This window comes from Solanum pennellii, chromosome 9 (assembly GCF_001406875.1).
Source record: "Solanum pennellii chromosome 9, SPENNV200".
Classification (NCBI taxonomy): Eukaryota; Viridiplantae; Streptophyta; class Magnoliopsida; order Solanales; family Solanaceae; genus Solanum; species Solanum pennellii.
In genome coordinates, this window is record NC_028645.1 from 78,705,388 (window position 1) to 78,730,538 (window position 25,151).

At 32.8% G+C, this 25,151-nt stretch overlaps 3 protein-coding genes across 3 annotated transcripts; 2 read left to right on the forward strand and 1 right to left on the reverse strand.

The window, feature by feature from the left end:
- Positions 1–1,737: 1,737 nt before the first annotated feature.
- LOC107031759 (syntaxin-43-like) lies at positions 1,738–6,023 on the forward strand. The gene is made up of 8 exons (XM_015233228.2): positions 1,738–2,039; positions 3,488–3,761; positions 4,114–4,203; positions 4,446–4,517; positions 4,862–4,939; positions 5,032–5,097; positions 5,175–5,255; positions 5,561–6,023. The coding sequence occupies exons 1-8, from the start codon at positions 1,849–1,851 to the stop codon at positions 5,666–5,668; spliced, it is 960 nt and encodes a 319-aa protein (XP_015088714.1). The 5' UTR covers positions 1,738–1,848; the 3' UTR covers positions 5,669–6,023.
- Positions 6,024–6,194: 171 nt separating this feature from the next.
- On the reverse strand, positions 6,195–9,056 carry LOC107031757 (COBRA-like protein 7). The gene is made up of 2 exons (XM_015233227.2): positions 7,910–9,056; positions 6,195–7,695 (listed from the first exon to the last, which is right to left on the reverse strand). The coding sequence occupies exons 1-2, from the start codon at positions 8,493–8,495 to the stop codon at positions 6,263–6,265; spliced, it is 2,019 nt and encodes a 672-aa protein (XP_015088713.1). The 5' UTR covers positions 8,496–9,056; the 3' UTR covers positions 6,195–6,262.
- A 4,161-nt stretch (positions 9,057–13,217) lies between these two features.
- LOC107031542 (cellulose synthase-like protein D5) lies at positions 13,218–18,117 on the forward strand. Its single transcript, XM_015232953.2, has 3 exons — positions 13,218–14,233; positions 14,862–15,672; positions 16,028–18,117. The coding sequence occupies exons 1-3, from the start codon at positions 13,332–13,334 to the stop codon at positions 17,798–17,800; spliced, it is 3,486 nt and encodes a 1,161-aa protein (XP_015088439.1). The 5' UTR covers positions 13,218–13,331; the 3' UTR covers positions 17,801–18,117.
- The last annotated feature ends 7,034 nt before the right edge of the window (positions 18,118–25,151 follow it).

Below are 25,151 nucleotides of genomic sequence, written 5' to 3' on the forward strand. Positions count from 1 at the left end.
GGGTTAGGACGGATCGACCATTCATTTGGAAGAGCCTGGAAATGTTCAACCTAATTCAATCCAATCCTAGAAGGGCTGAGGGTTGGAACGGGCTAGACTTTTTTTTTCTCACTTCAGACTTGCTATAATTTTATAACATCAAGAAAATGACAAGATTTTCAAATTTAATAACACTAGCAAAATATATTATATATATATATATAGTGTAATTAGCATGTATCTCTCGTATATCAGACGAGCGAGATAAGTGAGTGACAAGCAAGACATGAGGGAGGCGAGGGCGCGAAAGTTGTTAATGCATCCTATATACATGCGAACCTACTTGGATAGAGTGAATCCATAACAATTTAACCTAATTTTGAGTCCATATATTTTGAGATACATGTACCTGAACGGTTGGACGTACCAAAATTTGGTAACATTCATAATATTACAACATAATGTATATTTAAGTAATTAGATTATATACTAGTAAGATTATTATAAGTTATCCTTAAATAAAAAGTTTCGATCCATGGGCCGATCCGATCCCGATCAAGCCTCAATGGCTAAGGACTTGTATGACTCGGGCTTGTAAGCCTCTAGTTTTAAATGAGCTTATTACCATCCTGCCCCAATAATGGGTTAAGTTGGGCCAGCCCTATGGACTAAGTCCGTTTTGACAGCTCTATTTAAAAGGGAAACTTACATAAATATACTATATTAAAAAAATATTTACCATTTATAGCAATAATATTTTTATTTCACTTGATCACTTTTAATTCATTTATAATACAAGTTTAATACATATTACAGATTTAACAAAACATTGCTATAAATGGTAATAAACAAAAAGTATCGCTAAAATCAGTAATTATTTTTTAAAATGTATTAATTTATGTAATTTTTCCTACTTAAAATCTATTTTAAATTCGTTAATTTAATTGTTTTCTTTGTTTTTTTTTATAGTTATATGAAGAGAAAAGAACCGTCTATTTTTCTAGTGCAATACTAATTACTAGATATTGGTTATAAAATATCGAAGATTGAATTATCAGATTAAATTAATTTTTTTTGGTAATTAAGTATTTGATAATTCGATATTATGTATAATACTCTGGAGTTATATTTTAGAATTATGGTATTTGAATTCGAATTTGCAATGAGTCATTTTATATTCAGTATTTCTCAAATACCAAATTATTTATTTGATGAAGGTCATACATAACATGTTCATAACATATTAATACAAGTATAAAGAAAAGTTAAATACTATGTCTTTTAGTTATAATAATTTAATCTTTTAATATTTTTGTCTTCTATTATATCGTGGATTCATATACTAAACTTTCAATTTTATTTTCATTGCAAGAATTTTATTTCTAATCAATATAAATTAATCTCTCCCATGCCTACTGAATGATAACTTTATTTTTTATGATAAATTTTATCATTTTCAACTCATTAGCAACAATAATATACTTCACTTTATTCTTTATTGAAAAAAATATGAGATATATCGTCTTTCTTCGTAAAATTTATTTTAAATCGTAACATATTTTCATAAAAATAATTTTTTTTAAAAAAAGCGAGAAGAGAAAAACAATTAAAAAAATGAGTTTAAATTAAATTTCAAAGCATGAATTCTATTGATATAAACCTAAAAGCTATGTTATTTATATAAAAAAATACTAAAATCGATGAATATATAATTAATGGACTAAAAATAACAAATAATTAAAAGATGAAAATATTTTAAACAATTAAATAACAAAATTTGATGAATTTGAAGTGAAAACCCTCTATTCTGTTTTGTATTTTCTGGGCTGATGATTTGATCTTCATCTTCATCTTTGAATTTTGGTAGCAATGGCGACAAGAAATCGAATTAGGGTTTTTCAAAGTTACAGAGATACGTTGAACGAGAACCGTATACCCTTCACTACTTCAAAAGATTCCGGTGGTCCAGTAATCGAAATGGCTACTACTTCTTTTCTCAATTCTCATCGTTCTTACGCTCCTCTAAGCACCGAAGATGATCTGGGTCCTTCTACATCTAGGTATTTTCAGTAATCTAGTTAGATTATTTTGGTGAAATTAGGTTCACTTTAAGTTTTTCTTCATTTAGTTTTTATGAAATGCATAAAAGAGGTTTTGCTTTAGGTCGGTGAAATTGATACCTCATAGTAATCATATCACGTATAATGTTTGGAAAGGAAATTATTAACGTTAGGAAGTAATTCAAATACACTAGGTTTTGTTGAGGTGTTTTGCCGGTGGGAGGTGACAGGTATGTCGTGGAATTAGTTGAGGTGCGTGTAATCTGGTACGAATGCCAAAGTTATAAGAAAGAAGAGGTGGTAGTAATTCATTGCTCATATTTGATCTAAAGTATTTCTTTTGTAGAGATAGGTTAACATTCTTTTGCCATACTGAACATGCAAATACTAATATTGACTAGTCTCTCATCCTATAGTGGTTCTTATCGAGCACTATGTTTTTTTCAGTTCATTTTGAATTCTGTGTATTCGGTTTGTAACTATGATCTAGTTTTCATTCTATTTCTTGGAGTAGTAAGTCCCTACTTGATGTTCTTTGAGTTGTTATTACTATTACCTGTTATTTCTATTACAAATACAAATAAATCGGAAACTCCCAGCACTCGAGATCGCCCAAGGATTTCAGTGTTGTGAAAAATATGGATCTTCTCATATTTAGTTGTTGCCATATGCAATAAGTGTGGCTATCATTCGACAAACACTTCTTTTCAAACTGTTTTTTCCTGCTTAACATATCGCGGATGCAATTGCTATGACCTGGAATAATATTCTAGCCTTGACAACTCATTTTCCCCTTCTCCATCCAAAGTTGGCTTCTCTACTTTTCCATTTTTCCATGTGATCAATTTTTATTAGCTGAGCTTGGCTAAGGTCAGTCTGACCTGCCTTGCTTGGAAAAATCTGGACATATAATCAGTAGACATATCCAAGTAACAAATACATTAAACTAAAATGGCATGAGATTAAAGATATTGTTACATTAGAATAGGTAGAAAATGTAAAGACACATCTTTTAAATTTTTGTTAAAAATTCTTTCGTCTTCTTACTCTATGAGGTGATCCATGTAAAAACTGATCACCATGTAATATACGAAATTCGGAAGAAGGCTAATCCCTTTACTCTCTTTGTTGCTTTTCTGGAGGTGTAGAAGTGGTTTTGCACAACAAATGGATGGCAAGTTTCAATATTTCTCTCACAATATCTGGCGACCTATATAGTGGAGTAGTGTTTATTTTGTTAACAAAGTGTCAACAATTGCAATAAGACTCATTCTCGTATGCTATTTTTGTTATCTTATTAATAGATAAAGGATCACTACCTGATCATCATAAGGAGCGAGTAAAATTAAAATGTGCTCCCTGTGCTCTTTTCTTCAATTTTGTTTATATTAATTAGGCTGTAAGGAGGAAAAATTTGTTGATGGTAAATATCTTTCTTTCTTCCTTAGAGATGCATTTACAGTGGGCTTACCTCCAGCATGGGTTGATGTTTCTGAAGAAGTTGCAGCTAGCATACATCAGGCTCAAGTAAAATTGGCAGACCTAAAGAAGTGCCATGCTAAAGCTCTGACTCCATCTTTTGGTGATGGAAGAGAAGATCAAAATGTGATAGAGGTTCTGACCATGGAAATTACAGATATATTAAGGAAGTCAGAGAAGAAATTACAGAAGCTTTCAGCAAGTGGTTCTTGTGAGGACTCAAATGTTAGAAAAAATGTACAGGTAGAAAGCTGATGATTTCATACGTAAGAGTTCATTTTCTTAGACACAACTTCCAATGTATTTTGACTCAATTTGTGGTGATCTGTTGCATCGTCTTAACTAACTTAGTTTTACTGACTATTTCTTTTCTTCTAAAAAATAGAGTTACTTCTTTGTTAGTTAGCACATCGTTAATTTTGTGATTTAAGAATATTTTATTAATTCCACCAAGGGATCGGAGCATTGGATACTCCTTTGACTATGGAGGACTTCCTTTCACTATGGCGGACTTCATTTCGCTGAACTCTGCTGTCATAAAGTTGTTTCAAGTGTTGTATTTAAATATTCATGTAGTGATATTTCTTTTTTCCAGCGTTCTCTGGCTACAGACCTTCAAAACCTTTCTGTTGAGCTCCGGAGGATGCAATCATTATATCTTAAACAGTTACGGCTGCAATCAGAGGTTTGTTAAGTACTCTTAGGAGCCTATTTCAATGTTCAAGTAAATGCAGCTAATACTAGTGGTAACCGATAAGAGATTATAGTGTAGTAAGAAAGTGTTCGAATCTCTAATAATGTGGATTGATTCTGCAGTTAATGCCTGATTAGACCCTCTTAATTGTCGTTTTTTTAATACTATCTGTAGATAGCAGGCGGAATGTTAGACCTGTGCTTATATATATTGTATTCTATATCCTGGAGCAGGGACATGATGGACTTGATTTGGAGATGAATGAAAAGAAGTCTAGCTTTCTGGATGACGATTTCAATGACGTGGTAGACTTTCCAACTTTATGGTTTCTGGTGGTTTCCTGACTATATTTGCGTAATACTGCCTATGCTTTTTCTGGTTTCTGAATTCTGTTTGTTTCGTTTTTGAAGTTGGGGGATTTTACAAAATCGCTAAAAAGCAAATTAGTTAATGGAGTTTTGAGACCTTAAAAGTCTTCCTAGGAACACAAAGGATGATACACTTCATGAGAACACCTTAAACTAATGAGTATTGACTCAGCGTGGATTTTAGCATAATCAGGGATTACATTTGAAAAAGGTTTTATGCACATTATCATATTAGACAATGTTACAGACACTATATTTCATGTGGTTGTTTTATCTTTCAGGGGTTCACTGAATTGCAGATGGCCTTTGGTCAGAAGGATGAGCAGTTCACGGCAGAGAGAGAAAGAGAGATTAGACAGGTCACCGAAGGACTTTTCTTAACTTTTACTATGTTATTCACATATAGAATAACATGCTTTCTTTTTATTTTACTGACATAAAGTCTTTGTAGGTCCTTAAATCAGTTAATGAGCTTGCCCAAATCATGAAGGATCTGTCAGTACTAGTTATTGATCAGGTTTGAGTGTACTTCTTACTTGTTTGCCAGAGTTATTTGCAGCAATTTGTGACTCATCAAGTTGAAATCATTTGCAGGGGACAATAGTTGATCGGATAGACCACAATGTTCAAAGTGTATCTGCATCAGTAGAGGAAGGTTTCAAACAACTACAGAAGGTCTCTCCTCTCGCACTCTCTTGCTTTCTCTCTCGTTATGTCTCTCTCATGTGGGTACACACCTTGCAGCTTAGTAAATATACTTGCATATACAATTACACACTATTACAAGTAGAGTTTGAATAGGCAGTCCGCAGTCCTCATATCATTTCATGTAGTGATCTGGCACCATGTGAATTTATGTGTTCCATGTGTTCTTCTATTTTCTGATCCTTGGTTTGTGTTAAATTGATTTTGTTGAAGCCTTGGAACATTCTGCCTTATTTCTTACTTGGCTAACTGTATGCTCCTTTTTGGAACTGCAGGCAGAGAGGTCTCAGAGGAAGGGGGGAATGGTAAAATGTGCGACTATTCTTGTTATCATGTGCTTCGTTATGCTAGTCCTATTGGTCCTTAAGCAGATTCTTTTATAAACTTTCCTTCTACTTTCCTTCCTTTTTCTTGGGTATAACTAGGGCTGTAGTTCTTTCGATGCCAAAATTGTAATGTGCTATACCTATTGTGGAATTTTATGGAGGAAGCCCATTAGCTCACTGCAGAGGTAATATGTTGGAGCGGTTAGATGTACATGTTTGATTACAATTGAATTTATGTGCTGGTTTGCAACTTCTACTTGTACAAATGCTGGTTACTACTTCCAAATGATTATAGGAGTCGTGGCATTCTGCGTAAGTTAACATTTTTTTATTAGGGCAGTGAGAAGGTTATATTTTTATGTGATTAACTTAGGCAACAAAGGAAAAGACACTTTGCTTCAAAAGCTAAAAACAAAAACTCAGACTTGAATCTTGTGTGCGTTCCATCAGGAGTATGATTGCAATATTACCATTTTAGTAATGATTATGCTACAGTTCACAAGGTGTATTATGTAATTCCTTCTTAATACTCTAGGTCAGATAGCTGAAAATTTTGTACTGTAATTGGTGGGTGACATTAGGATAACACAATGAAAGAATATATTTGCTATGAGCATAAGAGAAAACAAAGTTACAAAGAACACAGGAAAATTATATTTCTAGCCACAGTGATAGTTGCAGAACCATGAGGACTAGCATGGTTAGAAGAAGACTGAAAGCACTAGAGGCTAGAGGGACTCGGCGATTACTACTGGAAGGAAGTATTACAGGAAGGGAGCACTCCTCCCCATTGAAGTAAACTTTACTTGGAAAACCATCACCGGCTCCTACATTGATTCCAGGTGTGGTCTTCTTTGTGAAAGATATAACTGATTGCTGCGTACCAGGAACTGGAGGATCTTTCCTTGGATTGTCTCCTCTTCTTTCTGCAAGAAGGTAATTTAAGCCTGAAAACCCTTGCATAAATATTGTGTTGTTAGTATCAGGCATGATGGTTCCATTGAAAGAGTATCCTTTTTCAAAACCTTGGATGGCTTTATCCAACTGTACAGCAGCAAACCAGTCAACAATGTTAGTGTCACCCCAATTAAACAGAGTTACTCTTGCTGTCCATCCGCCTCTGAAATCACTAAGTAAATGCCAGTTAATGCTGACTCCACAGTTGTCTCCGCAAGGTAAGGGATTTGGCAAATCTCGTCTTTTATTAAAGTCCTTTGCCATTTCAGTTCGATTATCAAAGGGCACCAGAAGTGCCTCTGGTGGTAAAAGTAGTGCTGGCTCGGAGGCACTGCACACATTACTGGGGTTCGCGTTGCTGCAGCCACAGGCACATGTGTTACAAGGAATGACAGAATCGTTGAAGAATGCAGAGAATGATACACAACACTTGGGCTTCTTTAAGGTTGAACTGCTAATGTTGCAGATTACTTGCCAACTAGCAACAGCAGCTGTATTTGAAGATAGCCCTGCAGGATTAGGGAAGAGGCTAGAGGATACTCGGATTGGTGGTCCACATACATAACCAGGACTGTAAGTTCCATTTATTTTCCAGTTCTGTGGAGGGTGGATTGCACTTATGTTAAGGTCAGGTGACATTTTGTAGACTTGTATTACAAAAGCTGACTTGGACTTGCTTGCATCCATGAAAGGTGGCAAAATGGTTCCATTTCGACAACAGAAAGGAACCATTCCTAAGGTTGTATCATTTGTCTTTTCCAAAGGAAGGTCGATGATTGTGGGTCTCTTTTCACAGTTCAAGGCCTTTGAAAAATCCATGCCCTTGTAATATCCACCCTGCTTACTGAAGATGCAGTCCCCTGTATCAACAACCGTAGGATAAGCTCCCCTCATGCTATAGATGAACTCATCCCTCATCCATTCCCAGCTTAATTTCCAGTTATCAAGACGACTAGTGTTGTCGTTATTTGAGATTGTGACTTGTGCCCAGTAATTAGATTCGGATGAGCTAGTGACGTCAAACATTATTGTAAGATCACCCTCTTGCCGAGGTTGGATTTCCTCATGGATCGTGACGTTGGATTTGGTGTTTGAATCTTTAAGACAACAAACTTGGGTCCGATCTCCTGCAAGGTCCAATTAGATATGAGACATCAATAAGTTTGCTTTGAGCTACCATCATCATAGGATTCACCAATTCTGTATCTATATAGTTGGAAACATTTTAGGGGTTATATATATTGAAGTTATGTATACAATACTTGAATTCTTGATGTAGATGCTACATAGTTGGTTCTTTAAGTAGTTGTAAGAAAACCTATGGTTACTAACTTTCCCTACCTTGAGATGTAGAAGGAGAACACAAGAAACCATCATTAGCCAGACTGATGGAAGAAGGCAAGGGAACAGCAGGAAATGCAACACCATACTGTGTACCAACCAGCTCGACCCGAGTCTGCATCTGATTGACATCTCCAGCAGTCTGAATCGCGGACTTGAGGTCAGTGTTAGGGAAACCAGCAAAGACAGTTCCATTTCCAACATCACCAGGCAGAGTGGTTCCATCAGCAAGCACAGCATGTGAAGCAGATACCAACAATTCTCTATGCTGGAACCCAACAAAGACCCTCCAAGACTTGAGCTCATCAGGACTATTGTTGAGGATTGTGAGATTAGACATGAAATTGTAAGCTTGGTTGTTGGGCTCAGATGCCGAGACGTTCGGAGGAATAGGAAAACCAGAAACATAGACGTAAGTTATGAATATGCCATTACAGTCTCCAGCGTTGTTGGATGAAGTTTGAGAAATTGAAACAGGAAGAGAAGTTAAGAGGAAGAGTGGGAGAAAGATTAACAAAGTGGCCATTGTAGTATGGTGTCTTTGTTTTAGGAAGACACAGCAATATAGACAAACTAAGATGACCATGGCTTACGATAGAACCTAAAAAAATTAGATTTTTGAATTTGTCATAACAAAGACATATTCAAATATAAAGTAGTAATAATTTAGTTACATGGAAGTGGATGGCCGGCTCTAAGTGTTTCTAATATTCTACTTGAATTAATTTTGTATTAATACAAAGTTAATCGAAGCAAGCAAGAACATCTGCATGGACTGAGTTTAGTTTCTTGTTTAATTAGTCTTAATTATTAGGTATGAGTTTGACAGGTTCAGAGTGGTCAAAGGGAAGCAAATCTAGTACTCCTTCCGTTTACATTTGTTTGATTGGTCGTGGAGTTAAAAAAAATAGAGGAGATTTTTAAAAATTGTGGTTTTAAACATGTTACAACATTTGTATGATTAATACTTTTGAAACCTATGATCGCAAGTATGTTATAACATGTGTTTCTATTGGAAGCAACCTTCCTATCCTCTAAAAATGGGGGTAAGGGTTGCCTAAAAAATGACGAATCCAAGATTTTCAGTTTTTCACTAAGAGGTTTATCTAAAGATGAAAAGGTAGTGCACAAGATTTGAATTTAGCATCTCATTGAATTTGAACACCTTAAACCATTGTGTCAACCATTATCTTATGTTTAGGGATTCAAAAAAAAAAAAAGTTAAAAAAATAAAATAAAATTATATATATATAGGTATTTTTAATAGTTTTCAGAACTTATTGATGTAAATTATATTTTTTAAATTAATAAAATATTCTTCGAGAAAACTTAGGACCAAATATATGGTATAATTTGACTAAACACTTGTCCTAAATATTATTGATAATAATATTAGGAAATTAGTATGAGTATCTTAACAAACCTTCAGATTTGAATAAGATAAAAATTCTATATTTGAGAAAAATAAGACCATATTGACCGAGAACCCAATTGACTTGGTTCAAAAAAGGAAGAAAAGAAATAATCCAAGTTTAAGTGTTTAACCATTCAAAATCAATTATATATATAAATAAATAATATGAAGCGGAATTTTTTGTATTTTTGGAGGAGATTTACACGCATTGCAACATACTTCTTATCGATTTAGTAGTATATTTTGACTTGTCTTCTTTAAAATATAACAGTACGATAATTTCGTATAATTCAGATAATTTCGTATTATTAGAAGAGTTCAAAACTCCACCTAAATAAACATTTCTTTAATATGTATAAATAATTCTATATTTCTTTTCTCTAAACTATCTTTTTTTACTACGCCAATCGTCTCAAATTATAAATATAATAGAATGTTATTTTCATCCTCCTCATTTCACAACGCAAAGGAAGAAAACATAGGTATAAGGTTTCTCCCACAAATAAATGTCTAAAAAGTGGAAAGTAATTTTGAGGTATAGTGGAATAATTAGTAGGATACAACATGAAAAACATATTAGAATGGTATATGAGTTACAAAAAATAATAACACTACTTTCTCCATAATTACGCCCACTAAAATATTATGCATTTTAATATTTTAATTTTAATATTAAAATAAACATAAACACTAACATTAGACTCAAAATAAAAAAATCACTTATGCATCGAACATATGATTTAAAATTGAGAAATTGTCAAACATAACTTCAGACTCAAATATATAAATTAAAAAATCACTTATAGTTATTAGTGCAATATACGATTTTCGCTAATACTTCGTGAGGGAGAGTTCATAAAATACCTCTTATTATACCTAGGCTTTGTAGGAATTTTATGACCTCTTCATATTTGTGTGTGCTATAATACTAAATACTCCTCATATTCATTATTGCCTTAAAAAGATTTTTTAATAGAAATTAAGTAGAGCAATTTGAATAGCAACTACTTTTTTTGGTTTCTTTTTTTTGTAATTAGAAATTTTAATTTTTATTATTTCTTGTCTGATAGTTTATCAGACGTGACAGCCAAAAAAAGATTTAATAGAGCATGACTAGTTTAGTTGGCCTTTTTCGAATGTAAATTGAGCCTAATATTTTTTTAAATTGAAATAAGTTTAATTTGTTTTTGAGATTATCATGTATCCCGTTCATCTAAATCAGAGGTAAAAATATTTTTTTTCGATCAAAAGAGATAAAAACTTTGTTAAAGTATAAACGTAGGATTGTAACTGAACGAATATTAATATTTAAGCTATTTTGAATAATTCAGAAATGTATTATCCATATATGGTGCTATAAAGATATTTGAAAATTTAAAAAGAAGTTTGGGGAAGAAAGAAGATGGTCGTTATAGCTTAGTCAGTGACAACTCATTATAATATTTTGTCAATTTCTTTCAACTTGACCTACCATGTACTAATATATTAATATAAATATATTTGAAAATTTTATATAAGTACTATAAATTAGAAAAAAGTGATATTTTAAAGTGTTAAAGAAAAATATCAAAAAAGTTGTAATTTTTTAAAATTTAAATCTCAAAATTCAAAAGACTTAACATGAGAATAATTACAATTTTATTTTATTCAGATAACTACTGGTTACAATCTTAAATTGTGAGTGAAGTAATGTGATGATTCATTCAGATATTATTATTTAGTTTCTTATTGTCTTCTTCTTAATTTTTTTTTAAAAATAATATATTTTCTTAATCTTCAATATTGAGGTCATATTTTGTGTCTGGTGAAGTCATTTGGTAGCTAATTTGCAAATGAATTAGGTAAGTATTTAGTTACAATATAAGTAATATCGTTTTTGGTAACTGGTTATGAGATACGTTATTTAGGTTTAATATTAATATAATATTTGATTTAAAATTTAGAAACTCATAACTAGTACATATATAAATTATGAGGAAATTCATTATATTATTTTATAAGAAATTGAAATAACTGATATATGTACATGGCTAACTAAATTCTACATAAAATAATATACAAATTTCTTCACAATTATTTATATTTTACTAATATATACACATAACTTTAACTAGCTTTGGACCCTTTAAATTCGTTTGTTTAGATGTAAGAGTTGACTATGACAAAATTGCCATATAGAGATTATTTGTGGTTGGATAATTAGTTTGATATATTACAACTTAATATATATATCTATACAATGTTTAATTTAAAATATTTGTTTATTAAAAAAAAAAGTTTGTTCACTAATCACTACACAGATTTCCTCATTATTTGGGCATTATGTACGAAAAAAAGACTAACCGAATATTCTATATATTATATGCTGGATTTTATAGGAAATTTAACATATAATAAAAATTAACTTTCTATATCTTCTTATGATAACACGAAAAATCAAGAAATAGCTTGGTATAACTAACTAATCTATATATTTTAATAATATTAAACTTCAATTTAATGCTTATGATAACACGATAAATAAAGCAATAACTTGTTATAACTAATTTATAATATATTAATAGTATTAAACTTCGTTACACTATCAGTAAATATAACATATGTATAATTTTATAAACAATCACAAATCATATCTAGAAAAGGTATAATGTATGTTATTTTATTCCTATTTAGTGGGGTAAAATAAAAAAAATTCAATACAACCTTGACTCAATTTGTAGAGACTCATATACCATATAACTTAAACAGGTTTACTACTTCTTAGAGAATCACCTCATCCACATGCTATATAACATTGAAATTTTCGAATTTTGGATTCACTTCTGATCTTATGCAATAACATATTAATGGAATTTTACAAATGCCATTGCACAAAACCCATGACAAATTAACACTAACCACGTTAAGCTAGTGTTTGATCATAGATTTCTAAATATTCTTGGCAAATATTATTTAGATGAAAATTTTGGTGAAATTTCACCATGTGTTTGGCCATAATATTTGGGAAATATATTTCACTTTTTTAGAAAAATATGATTTATACCCATTAGTTTAGAAAATATCAAAACTAAACCATAAGTTTGTATTATATAAGTCAATTGGATCTATGTTACAACAATAACAAATAATGTCCACTAGAACAATGTGGTAATTTGGAGTGAGTGCAACAAACATCATATCATAAATCGTGAAATAGTCAAAACACATGACTTTGTTATCTTGAGCCGATTGTTCATCATTTGATCAATAACCATATTATCATTTAACATTCACAAAATATTTCATCACCAATTTGGAATTAACGTAAAAAATTATGTTATACAACATAAGCAACAACTATAGAGGGTGTTTATGTAAAAGATAAAAGTTTGGGGTAAAATTTTAATTTTTAAAAGATCCCAAATAATGAGATTTGATCCAAATACTAGAAAATTTAGTATTTGAGAATTTAAGATATTTGTCAAAAATATTTGTCAAATAATGACAAAAGTGTATGGACAAACACTATACTACGTACTATCCTTAATACAAATCCTCCATATACCCTCCTATCTAAAATCATGTTCTTAATAGCCTAAAGTTGTGTTATATTCGATATTATCACCACTCACCTCATGTAATTCTTAATAAAATTAAATTTTTAAAAAAATGAAGAAAAGAAAAAGCAAGATTGCCTTTATTTATTTTTTTCCCCCAAATCTAGGCTTTTATTAAATCGACCGTTGAGTATTTAATTTCTTACCCCTTTTGACTTTCATGTCCACATCACAAAAATCAATCAGACCGTTCTCAAGTGCTACAACAGACAAAAGATCTCATAAATCTAACGGCCAGAATTTGTCGACCGTTGCACTTGACACCTTTCATCAATCTCAAATTTTCAAATTTAAGGATGATTTTTCATTCTTCTCTTCTGACAACAATCCAAAATGTCATTCTTCTTCTAAAATTTTCTTGATTTTCTTTCATAGCTGTAGCAAAGATTGAATCTTGAATACTAAAAGAAAAATGGGGTTGATTGATTCTCAATCTTTATCATCATCTCCAGTGAAAATTACAGTTACTTCATCTCCCACTGGTGGGTGCCATGGTTTAACTAGTCCGATTCGGAGACATTCGTTATCGACGAATCCTAATTCACCTCTTAGTGGAAAAGGGTTGAGGGGTTCTTCTGGTGGAAGGTATCTTTCTATGTCTAAAGAGAGTACTGATGAATTTGTAGCTTATACTGTTCATATTCCACCAACCCCAGATAATCGTACGATGGTGGATTCTCAGAATAGTCCTGTTGGGGTTGGAAGTAGTAGAAAAAGCTATGGGTATGGAAATCCGAGTGATGGGTATATTAAAGATACGATTTTTACTGGGGGTTTTAATTCTGCAACTAAAGCACATGTTAGGAAAAGCTCTGAGGATGAACCTATGGTGATGAAATGTAAAACAATGTGTCAGATGGAAGGTTGTGATGAGAAAAAAGCTGAGGAGAAGTGTGAATGTGGATTTGTGATTTGTAGAGAGTGTTATTTGGATTGTGTGGGAATTGATGGAGGGTATTGTCCTGGTTGTAAAGAGTCTTATAAGGGGATTAGTGATGATGAAAGCGATGAACCCAGATCTGAAGCTAAGGATCAAGCGAATCCGTTGCCTTCGAGGGGAAGAGGAGGGAGAATGGAGAAGAATTTTTCACTTGTGCAGTCATTCAAGAATCCAAATCAAGATTTTGATCATACAAGATGGCTTTTTGAGACTAAAGGGACTTATGGTTATGGGAATGCTTTGTGGCCTTCTGATGGTCAGGAATTTGGGAGAGGTATTGATAGATCTGAAAATCCTCCAGATTTTAGTGACAGAAGAAATAGGCCTTTGACAAGAAAAGTTGGAATCTCAGCTGCAATTATCAGTCCATATAGGTAATCATTACAGTACATTTCTTGTTACTCTTTATGTGTTTATGTTCATAGTTAAAAAAAAGTGAGTTTAAATTCCTTATTGCTGAATAGTTGAAACAATAGAAAAGATCTTACAAGAGAAGTGTTCTTTCTCTAATAGCTTAGCTTAGCTGAAATGGTCCACACAGTTCAAAGTAGGAGCAACAAACTATGAAAATATCCTCATTTTAAGTCTAATAGTCACCTATAAATAATGTATTGCCAAGAAAAAGGTATATATGTGAGGGTTTCGTGCACATTGGCGGAGCAAAAGGGAGCCCAAGGGGGTTCAATTAAATCATCTTAGCCGGAAAATTGTACTGTACAAATAGAAATTTTCTGGTATGGGGGTAAAAATATTGCCTTAGATCACAATTCAATTCCTATGTGTGACAATTCTAATGTATTTTTGAATAGCCTTGTATGAAGTTCTAGCTTAGATCACAATTCAATAAATTAGCCTCTTTAAATAGCTTGAACTTTTACTTGTGGCATGCTTGGACAGTAACATACTGAAAGATTATAGTCATCTGCTTTGATTTCAAATGAGAAAATATATGAATAATCAGTATCAAAATTTAAATTTGATGTAAGAATGTGAACTATGCAGGTTGCTCATGGTTCTTCGTCTTGGTGCGTTGGCTTGTTTCTTGACATGGAGGATTTCTCATCCAAATCATGATGCACTGTGGTTATGGATAATGTCAGTAGTGTGTGAGGTTTGGTTTGCAATATCTTGGCTTCTTGATCAGTTGCCAAAACTCTGCCCTGTTAAAAGAATCACTGACCTCTCTGTATTGAAAGAAAGATTTGAGAGTTCAGGACCAAACCTTCGAAACCCGAAGGGATTGTCTGATTTGCCAGGCATTGATGTGTTTGTTTCAACTGCTGATGCAGAAAAAGAACCACCCCTTGTAACTGCAAACACAATCCTTTCCATTCTTGCTGTTGATTATCCCGTTGAAAAGGTGGCATGTTACTTGTCAGATGATGGAGGTTCCTTAGTGACATTTGAGGCTCTTGCAGAAGCTGCTAGCTTTGCGAGAATATGGGTTCCCTTCTGTAAAAAACATAAGATAGAACCCAGAAATCCTGAGTCATACTTTGGGCAAAAGCGCGATCCACTGAAAAACAAAGTGAAACTTGACTTTGTTAGGGACAGAAGAAGGGTGAAGAGGGAATATGATGAATTCAAGGTGAGGATAAATGCCTTGCCTGAGTCAATAAGGCGAAGATCAGATGCTTATAACACCCAACAGGAGTTGAGGGCTAAACGAAAACAGGTTGAACTTGGAGAGGATCTTTCTGAACCCATCAAGGTCCCTAAAGCTACTTGGATGTCTGATGGAACTCACTGGCATGGTACTTGGTCATCAGCTGAGGAAGGACATTCAAGAGGTGATCATGAGGGTATTATACAGGTAGCGTTCTTTGTCCTTCGAATCTATCTTTTTTATACTCCCTCGGTTTCATTTTGTTTGTCTGATTTTGATTTGAAATGGAGTTTAAGAAATTAAAGATGTGTAGAATGTATCAAAATGTCCGAATCTTGTGTTGTCATGTAAGAAGTTAGAATTATAGAGTTGTCAAAAAAGTGAAGAGTTTTTTTTTTTTTTGAACTGGACTAAAAAGGAAACTAAGACAAACAAATTGAAACGACGGAGCAAGTAATCTTGTTATCATCTAGGATTAGTACTTTGTCTTTCAAGTTCACACTAGATGTGAAATATTTACTTCCAACTCTTTTGCTGAGTTCCTGAACTTTGTTTTTTGCAGATTATGTTGGTTCCTCCAAATGCAGAGCCACTTTATGGGAATGAAGTAGACGAGAAAAACATGATTGACACAACAGACGTTGATGTCAGATTGCCAATGCTGGTTTATGTTTCCAGAGAAAAGAGACCTGGTTTTGATCACAACAAGAAAGCTGGAGCGATGAATGCTTTAGTTCGAGCCAGTGCAATAATGTCAAATGGCGCATTCATTCTCAATCTTGATTGTGACCATTACATCTACAACTCATTGGCTATGAGAGAGGGAATGTGCTTTATGCTTGACAAAGGGGGTGACAGGATCTGTTATGTTCAGTTCCCTCAGAGGTTTGAGGGTGTTGATCCAAATGATCGATATGCAAACCACAATACAGTTTTCTTTGATGTTGGCATGAGAGCACTGGATGGTTTGCAGGGTCCCATGTATGTAGGAACAGGCTGCATTTTCCGAAGAATTGCTCTTTATGGTTTTAGTCCACCAAGAGCAACTGAACATCGTGGATGGTTTGGTAGCAGGAAGACTAGAAAGCTTTTGAGGAAACCTAATATACAAAAGGATCAAGAGGATGATGAGATGTTTTTACCAATGATTGGGAATAAAGATGATGAGGAGGAAGTAAGCAGATCTTTGCTTACAAAACAGTTTGGAAACTCCATTCCATTGGTGGACTCTATTGCTGTAGCTGAATTTGGAGGGAGGCTGCTCCATGAGTTGAGAGGCAAAGGTTGCCAAGGAAGACCAGCAGGTTCACTTGCTGTACATCGCGAGCCATTGGATGCTTCAGCACTTGCTGAGGCTGTAGGTGTCATAAGTTGCTATTATGAAGACAAAACTGAATGGGGCAATAGAGTAGGATGGATATATGGTTCGATCACGGAAGATGTTGTGACAGGTTACAGGATGCACAATAGAGGCTGGAGATCAATTTACTGTGTCACAAAAAGAGATGCATTTAGAGGGACAGCACCAATCAATCTAACTGATAGGCTCATCCAAGTTCTCAGATGGGCAACAGGTTCAGTCGAAATCTTCTTCTCTCGCAACAATGCACTCTTTGCAAGCCCAAGAATGAAGTTCCTGCAGAGGGTGGCGTATTTCAACGTGGGGATGTATCCGTTTACTTCCATTTTCCTCCTTGTCTATTGTCTCTTGCCTGCACTTTCACTCTTCTCAGGGAAGTTCATTGTGCAATCCCTCAATGTCACCTTCTTGGTGTTCTTGCTAGCAATCACAATCACCCTATCCATGCTTGCACTCCTTGAAATCAAATGGTCAGGAATCACCCTTCATGATTGGTGGAGGAATGAGCAATTCTGGTTAATTGGTGGAACAAGTGCACATCCAGCTGCTGTGATACAAGGACTACTGAAAGTCATAGCAGGAGTTGACATCTCATTCACATTGACATCAAAATCTGCTACACCTGATGATGGTGAAGACGAATTTGCAGAGCTATACGAGTTCCGTTGGACAGTCCTAATGATTCCACCAATCACAATCATATTGATCAACATGATTGCAATAGCAGTAGGCACATTCAGGACAGTATATAGTCCTTTCCCACAATGGAGCAAGCTACTTGGAGGTGTATTCTTCAGTTTTTGGGTGTTATCTCATCTCTATCCGTTCGCGAAAGGTCTAATGGGGAAAAGGGGAAAGATTCCCACCATTGTCTTCTTATGGTCTGCTCTCATCTGCATTGTCATCTCATTGCTCGCGGTTTACGTATATCCTCCTTCAGGACATCAAGATTTCTCAAGTTTTCAGTTTCCTTGAGTTGTGTTGCTCCATCTCGGCAGCTCAGTTAAGCTCTCATACACATTGTTAAAAAAGAGTATGAAGGTTCTCAACTTCATCTCATTGTTTAGTAGTAGTAGTGTTCTTTTTCTATTAAGAGACGATGTATGTTACATTGAGAAAGTTTATTCACCAAATGGCACTTGTAAGTGCAAAAAAAATAGGAATTACCCATTCATTATTTTACCACAGCTAAGTTGAATGTGATGAAGTTTATATCCATATTGGAGCTTATGGTATTTTTTAAGGGAAAGTTAGTTCCCCATATAATTATATATACTCCTGTTTTAATTGAAGTTGTATTTCTACAATTTCATTTTGTTTCAATATGAATGGTGTTTCACATTATCAATAAAATCATAGATAGTTTCTTCCCACTATAGCTAAAGATAGTTTTTGCGGAAGAAATTTTCGGGTGTCCAAAAGCTATCAGATTCATGGGATAATTAACATATAAGAAACGGTGAAAGACGGGTAATTAATTTCTTAATGTTTGACTCGAAATACTTTCTCAAACTCATGACGAAAGTTTCATATCGTTTTCTGGAAAAAATTTTTAGGTGCCCCAATCCATGGGTATATACTCACGGAAAATGATGAAAGTCGTATTTTTTAAAGTTGGCTCGTAAATGTAAAAATACGCTTGAAAATATGACAGGATTATGCGTAATTCTTCCCCAGCTCGTTAAGGAGGTCTTCATATAGTTTTTTTTAGAAAACTTTTTTGAGTGTCCCAAAGGAGCCAGATCCATGGGAATGCGAAAATATATGTGAAAAATGATGGAACTACACATAATGCTTCACAACTCATTGCGGAGATTCTCATATAGTTTTTTTTTTTTAAAAAAAAATGAGTCCTCCAAAGGCGTCAAATTCATGGGCTAATACACAAAAAAAACGACGAAAGTCGGATAATTCCTAAAAAAGTTAGCTTGTAGTGCGAAAATATGCATGAAAAATCAGTGGGATTATAGGTAATTTTTCTTCAATTCATTACGGAGGTTCTCATATAGTTTTTCAGAAAAAAATGTGGGTGTACCAAAAGTGTCAGATGCATTTGCTAAGACACGAAAAATGGTGAAAGTCATGTAATTACTAAAAGTTGGCTCATAATGCGAAAATATGCGTGAAAAAAATGATGGGATATACGTAATGATTCCCCAACTCATTCTGGAGGTCCTCATATAGTTGTTTTATAAAACAAATTTGAGTGCCCCAAAGGCGTAGATCCTTTGGCTATATATAATACATACGAAAAATGGTGAAAGTATGTGTTTTCTAACAATTAGCTAAAAAATGTAAAACATTGCTTGAAAAATGGCGAGGCTATAAGCAATGCTTCCTCAAGTTATTACGGAAGTCCGTCCTCATAGTTTTTCAAAAAAAATTGTGGGTACCCCAAATGTTCCAAATTCATTCGCTAATACACATGAAAAATCAAAAAAATCCGGTAACTCCTAAAATTTGGCTCGTAAAGACAAAAAAACGTGTGAAAAAAAACAGCGGGACTATAAGTAATGGTTCTCTAACTCATTACAGAGGACCTCCTATAGTTTTTTCAGGAAAATAATTGGATGTTGCAAAGGGCTACATTCATGGGCTCATACACGAAAAATGGTAAAGTCAAATAATATCTATAAGTTGGGTCGTAAATTGTGAAAATATGGCTGAAAAAAATGGTTAGCCCCAACTTGTTATGGAGGTATTCTGAAAAACATTTCAGGTGCCCCTAAGGCATCAGATCCATGGGCTAATACACACAAAAAAATGATGAAAGTCGGTGAATTCCTAAAAATTAGCTCATAAATGCAAAAGTATGCGTAAAAATGGCGGAATCATACATAATGTTTTCCTAACTCATTATGAACGTCCTCATATAGTTATTCAGAAAAGAAAATTCAAGTGCCCCAAAATCAAGAAAGTCACGTAATTCTAGAAGTTGGCGGCTCATAAAGGCAAAAATTGTCTTAAAAAATGGTAGTGTTATACATATTGCTTCCCAAACTCATTACGGAAATTCTTATAAAGTTTTCTGGAGATAATTTTTGGGTGCTCAATTACGCCAAATTCATGGGCTAAAGTACACGAAAATCCAAAAAAATCACGTAATTTCTATAATTTATCTTGTAAATGCAAAAATATGCCTTAAAATGACGGGACTATATGTAATGTTTTTCCAACCAATTACGAAAGTCCTTATGATTTTTTCGAAAATAAATTTGATTGTTCAAGGCAACAGTTCCTTGGGTTAAGACGCACGAAAAATAAAAAAGTTCTGTAATTCATAAAAGTTAGTTGTAATGCGAAAATATGTTTTAAACGGTGGAACTATACGTAATGCTTACTCAACTCACTATGGATGTACTCATTATAAAAGTTTAGACAAAGATTTTGGGTGATCTATGGCGCCAGGTTTACGTGCTAATACACACGAAAAAATGAAGAAAGTTTCGTAATTCCTAAAAGTTTGCTCGTAAATGAAAAATATGTTTTAAAATGGTGGAACTATACATTATACTTCCCCAACTCATTACAGAGAACCTCATAAAAAAATTAGTCCTCCCAAGCGTCAAATCAATAAGTTAATACACACGAAAAATCAAAAAAGTGATTGTAATTCTAAAAATTGGCTCATAAAGAAAAACATATGCAAAATGATGGGTTATAGATAATGCTTCCAAAGCTCATTACAAAGGTCCTTGTGAAGTTTTTTCGGAGAAAGTTTTTAGGTGCTTAAGGTGTCAAATTCATGGACTAATACACATGAAAATCCAAGAAAGAAGCGTAATTTCTAAAAATGGGATAGTAAATGCGAAAATATATCTTAAAAAGGTGGAACTATTCGTAATGTTTTCCAAACCATTATGAAAGTCCTCATAAATTTTTTCAGAAAATAAATTTGGTTCTCCAAGGCGCTAGATCCATGGACTAATACATACGAAAAAACAAGAAAGTCGCCTAATTCCTAAAAGTTGGCTCGTAAATATGAAAATATGTTTTAAAAATGATGGGACTAGACACAATGCTTTCCCAACTCATTATGGAGGTCCTCTTTAAAAAAATTCTGATAAAATTTTTGGGTGCTACAAGACGTCATATCCATGGGCTAGTACACGCGAGAAAATGAAGAAAGTTGTGTAATTTCTAAAAATTTACTAATAAAAATATACTTTAAAAATGGTGGGACTATACATAATGCTTCTACAACTCATTATGGAGGTCCTCATATAGTTTCTTCAGACAAAAATTTGGGTGTTGCAAGGTGCCAAATCCACGTAACCTTCTTAGAGTTTAGAGTTTAGGGTTCGATGTCTATCGTTCCGGGGTTTGAATTCCGGGTTTTGAGTTCTAAGTTCGGAGTCGAATTTCAGGGTTTAGAGTTCAGGGTTCAAGATTCAAAATTTAGAAACAGTAAAAAGACATCTTACTTTCTACAAATAAGTAGAAATACACCTTGCTAATTCTAAAAAATATCATTTATTTTGAAATGAAGGAAGTATCATTCTGTCAACTATACACTGATGTTGTGTATGCATATATAATAGTAAATTAGCAAGCCAAAAGAGTTCAAGTCTATAATTTTGTTAAAGTGGATTTGATCTTAACTAGGTTACAAGTTTTTTTTTGGTAGTCAATCACCTGAACAACACCCCATAGAATATCTATATTTTCTAAATTAGATAATCGAATAATTTAAACAAGAAATTATCCATATCCTGTTCCCCTTTTTTTTAGCTATCCCAATTTTTTTTATCCGTAAAAAAAAGGTAATTATGACTATAGTAAGTTTGCAATACAGCCAACATGATTAACCTACCAGGTTCTTTCTCCAATTAGGCTTAGTGTTGCAGTAAAAGGCTACTTTTTTTTTCTTTTAATCTATTCCAAAAAGGTAGAATTACCATATCTCTTATGATTATTAATTAATAGTATAAAATTAGTAAAGCTAATACTCTCAAAACTCAGATTAATTATCATATTAAATACGATTACTTTACTAATTCAATTGTAGGCCTTTTCTCTAAATAAAATAAAATTAGAAGTTGAAAAAGAAACCTTCAAAATAATGAGGTAAATTTAGACAAGGACATCTGAGCTACGTCGAACCTACAAATTTCAACTATACAGTAAAATAATAGAGCAGCAAAGAAGTCAGAAGTTATTTATATTTCATAAAATAAAAATAATCTTGAGTGCTCATTATTTAGTAAAACAACTAGCAATGATTTGACTCCTCATTACACAACAATTATTAAAGATAGATATTTAGGATCGTTTCGTAAAGTGTATAAAATTAATATCTAATATCATATATCAGTAATGCAAGTATTAGTTATACATGTATTAGTAAAGACGTGTCATGATTTTCAATAATGAGGTTTAAAATCAATAAAATATACACATGAAGTAGCTGAATGGAGTTCAATATTTATTATATATACATATAAAATTATTTTAATCATGTATAAATAATATTATAATTTTTTACCCAAGTTCGTCAAGGTAGGTCCGCCCCTGTGTATTAGTTATACATAGATTATTTCTTATATATTATTTGATTTGGTGTATTAAAAATAATATGCATTCTATATATTAATACATATTTATGGAAAAGATGTAAAAGTATTTTGAGAAGATAATTAGGTCTTTAACCATATTAATGTATGTTTTAAATTATTTACGTTACTAATACTTAAAAATTCATGTTATTAGTAATACACTCCTCAATATACAATAGAGTGTCATGTTAATTATACATAGCATGAAAAAAGAACGCATCAAACAAGAAACTACCAAGACATACATATAATTGATTCATTCATTATTTTTTCTAACACACTTTATCAAACGATCCCTTAATTTAAACACGCGAACAAAGTTGGCCACGTGTGATGCCAGGGGAAAAGGTATGGGTCCCATACATTGGACACTTCACACGCAACAATGTTAGATGCCACATCAATGTCACAGCTCATATCCTTTTATCTCTCAAATATTTTTGACAAATAAACCGCTTGTTATATCATATATGCTAAATATAGTTATAACGATTGCTTAATATTTATCAGAAACATATGGTCAACAGCTCATACATACGTCTAAAACTAAAATCCAAATTTAAAGAAATTCCAATCATGTTTCAATAATTCATAAAACTTAGCAAATTTTTCAATTGATAATCATGTCTATAACTAAAAAAACATAAAGTGAGATGCGTTAAGTGATTAACTTATTTACATAATAAACACACAAAAATTCAATAAAAGCTTATTAAAATCTTGAGTTGTAAGTAAGTGCTTAGTAGCAATATTTTATCATGTATTTAAATATTCAATTAAAATAAGTTATAATTAAGTTACAAACGAAATTTAGAAACAAATTTAAGAAGTGTTCAAGGTATTTCGCTTTTATTTTAGGATTTCTTCCATTATTGTTTAAAGTTTTGCTCATTAGTTTTAAAAGTATGCCTAATAATCAATGAAGTAAGTTAAGAATTACAATATCTCATGTGAAAATATCGAGACAAAAATATTAAGTGATTTTTTCCTATTTATTTAAATTTTGATAGACAAAATTACCTGATATAATTACTTGTACAAGGCAAAAAGTTATACCATAACATTAATAAAAAATGTGTGCAATTAAATGCAAACTATATTTTAGCATATAAAAGGGAAAGACTCAAACGTATCGTCGAACTTTGCCAGAAAACTCATTTATCCCATTCATCAAAAGTTTAGATGGTCTATATCATTGTCATTTGAGAAAACGCTCGTTCATGCCATTATTCGTAAAATAAAAATAATTTCGATTTTGCAGAATTATTTTTTATGTGTGGTTAGATATGAAGATGGAGGAAATAAAAGGGGGTTTTATATGAAAAGAAATCCACCAAAGAAAGTAAACATGAGGGGTTCTCCTTGGATTCTCTTGGCCTTTTAGGAGGACTGCAAAGATATCTGGCAAAGGGTTTGGATTTATATGTGAATGACAACCATATTTTACAGTACTTCACTACTATTTTCATAGTCCTCACCCTATTTTGATGTGAAATGACAACCTGGCAATGAAAACAAATACATCATTTTCTATTACATTTAATTGAATCACTTTCTCCACTACTGTCCATCCAACAACTCACTAATATTATGCACATTTTTAGACCTTATTTTATTTATTCATCTCATATAATATAATGTATTGTATAGATATTCTTTCTTCTGAATCAAATTCCCCAAAGTGGACCTTATAACTCGCTGGCCAGCAACACTAATTATTTCCCATCCCCATGTGCCACAATCTTTCAACCATATTGCTATTTCCACTATCTTTTACAATAATCCAAAAAGTTGAGTCCCTCCCCCTTGTCCTTTTATTTTTTATGTTGCTTTGATCAGTTTTTTCGTACCTCGATTAAGTCCATAAGGGGAGACATCATAAATATATGTTCTTTTCTACTTGTGATTGTAGTGTCGGACTAACTTTTACACACCTCGATTAGTTTCATAAATGGCACACCTTAAGTATATGTTCTTTTTTATTATTGCGATTGTAGTGTCTGAACAACTTTCGCACACCTTGATTGAACCTGATAACTATATCCATCAAGATTAGGACATACGAAAAGTTAATCTAACAAATGCAAAGAAATCACTATATTTTGTCTTGGTTAAGATTGAACTATGATGCCCTCCCTCCTTGTTCAATCTTGGTTCATTGAATATCTAGTCTATCTTAGATCACACTTTTGGGTGATATTGCTTTCCTTTTTCCCTTCATATATTTACTTTCTCCTAATACAAAAACTCATGTTATGTTGGTCTTTTGCTAATAAAAAAACAAGAATTATTGATCCCTATTACATTCACAATCTTAAGTAAGCACATGTCCATGTTCCAAGTAGTACTAATACATAGCCCCCAAATAAAATAGAACAACAATTCATTAACATACACTTGAAGATGAATGAGTTAAAAAACAGTAAAACACCTATAGCCCCAAATACAATTTATTAATGTGAAAGCTACAACCTAACATTCATTTAATCTCACACTATTCAAAGGGGTTCACATAAGTACAATTATTTATTATTAGCATATACTTCAAAAGAAAGCATTTTCTAGATAAGAGCTACTACTATACACTAGCATTACCAATCACTTAATTAATTACAAGATAAAAAGAAATACTACATATAGTATTCCTCTCATTTTTAATTATTTATAGGCTACTCATTAAGCGTCGCTTACAATTTATCTTATACGTAAAAATGTTGTTGTACTTGTATCGGAGATTATGAACAAGTGAAATAAAATGAGTACGGCTTGAT

What these genes read in the sequence shown, in the direction of transcription:
- LOC107031759 (XM_015233228.2), top strand. Translation starts at nt 1,849, where the DNA reads ATGGCGACAAGAAATCGAATTAGGGTTTTTCAAAGTTACAGAGATACG. An exon ending in CTGGGTCCTTCTACATCTAG is followed by an intron (nt 2,040 to 3,487) that starts GTATTTTCAGTA and finishes TTTCTTCCTTAG; the next exon opens with AGATGCATTTACAGTGGGCT. An exon ending in GTTTCAAACAACTACAGAAG is followed by an intron (nt 5,256 to 5,560) that starts GTCTCTCCTCTC and finishes TTGGAACTGCAG; the next exon opens with GCAGAGAGGTCTCAGAGGAA.
- LOC107031757 (XM_015233227.2), bottom strand. Translation starts at nt 8,495, where the DNA reads ATGGTCATCTTAGTTTGTCTATATTGCTGTGTCTTCCTAAAACAAAGA. An exon ending in TTCTCCTTCTACATCTCAAG is followed by an intron (nt 7,696 to 7,909) that starts GTAGGGAAAGTT and finishes TGGACCTTGCAG; the next exon opens with GAGATCGGACCCAAGTTTGT.
- LOC107031542 (XM_015232953.2), top strand. Translation starts at nt 13,332, where the DNA reads ATGGGGTTGATTGATTCTCAATCTTTATCATCATCTCCAGTGAAAATT. An exon ending in GCAATTATCAGTCCATATAG is followed by an intron (nt 14,234 to 14,861) that starts GTAATCATTACA and finishes TGAACTATGCAG; the next exon opens with GTTGCTCATGGTTCTTCGTC. An exon ending in ATCATGAGGGTATTATACAG is followed by an intron (nt 15,673 to 16,027) that starts GTAGCGTTCTTT and finishes TGTTTTTTGCAG; the next exon opens with ATTATGTTGGTTCCTCCAAA.